The sequence below is a fragment of the Wasmannia auropunctata genome, unplaced genomic scaffold (assembly GCF_000956235.1).
Source record: "Wasmannia auropunctata unplaced genomic scaffold, wasmannia.A_1.0 LD316116.1, whole genome shotgun sequence".
NCBI lineage: Eukaryota > Metazoa > Arthropoda > Insecta > Hymenoptera > Formicidae > Wasmannia > Wasmannia auropunctata.
Window position 1 is genome coordinate 1 of NW_012046774.1, and position 1,092 is coordinate 1,092.

The 1,092-nt window shown below is 32.4% G+C and overlaps 1 protein-coding gene across 1 annotated transcript; it reads right to left on the minus strand.

Moving 5' to 3' along the window:
* Positions 1–53: 53 nt before the first annotated feature.
* LOC105460762 (luciferin 4-monooxygenase-like) lies at positions 54–1,084 on the minus strand. The gene is made up of 2 exons (XM_011707259.1): positions 898–1,084; positions 54–603 (listed from the first exon to the last, which is right to left on the minus strand). Exons 1-2 carry the CDS (start codon positions 1,016–1,018, stop codon positions 92–94), a joined length of 633 nt encoding a protein of 210 aa, XP_011705561.1. The 5' UTR covers positions 1,019–1,084; the 3' UTR covers positions 54–91.
* Between the last annotated feature and the right edge of the window lie 8 nt (positions 1,085–1,092).

Genomic DNA, 1,092 nt, shown 5'->3' on the forward strand with positions numbered 1-1,092 from the left:
TTATCATCAAAATATAATATTATAATCACTTCTTCTAACTCTAATTCCATTTTTGACGTCTGATTTTGAATTTTATTTCATATTTTGCATTTCAGTTATTACTTTTACTTACTTGATATTTTTCGATAATCTTGCAAATGTACTCGACATCAATGTTTGTCACAGTTTCTGATACTAAAATTGTAGTTGAATACGACAAGATAGCCTGTAATGCTAATAGAATGCCATACATCCAACGTAATGTCGTAGTAAAGTAGCAAACATCATTTTTCATTTTAGCAATTTGTTGGGGGTTCAGATAGTTAATAATACTAGAATGCCTGACCTCAACAGCTTTCGGCATACCCGAGGTACCTGAAGAAGGAACAATGATACTAATTTCGTCCAGGTTATCAATTGGAGTACACTCAAATTCTTCAATATCGCGACTATCGTTATCTTTTATTATATCATCCATCGACTCGTATCCATCTAGTTTGCCAAGAATCACTATTTTTACATCCAGTTGCAGTTCCTTTGCTGCTTCCTTTAAAATCGCGGCCGATACTGGTATCGTAAAAATTATTTTTGGCGACGACGATGAGAGAAAGTTTCGTGCTGTCACTGAAATTGAACGAAATTGAAATCATTAAATAATTGAATAATAACGGTACCTATGGATTTGAATTCTTTAATAAAATAATACTTAAATCTTATGACTCACAATGAAATTTTTATTGTACTTATTTTTTGACGAATCTGTTTCATAATTTTGTAAAACTATATTTAACTTTTTATTATCGATAACAATGTGTAGCAATACACATATTTTTGACTCGTGTTTTTTAACACATTTTTGTATAATAGGAATATCACATAGTCGTAATAGAAATAGTGATAATAAATTAGATTACGTACTTAAGAAGAGCTCATAATCCCACGTATGGCATATTCCATTTAAGTATAGAATGCCCAACAATGCTATAATCGCGTCTAGGTTATTATTGGTACAAAGACCGATTACATCGCCCGGTTTCATGCCCTGTTGCTGCAACCAACGTGCGCATTTAATACTGCGCTTACTTATATCGGCATAAGTGTACTGTTTGCCCG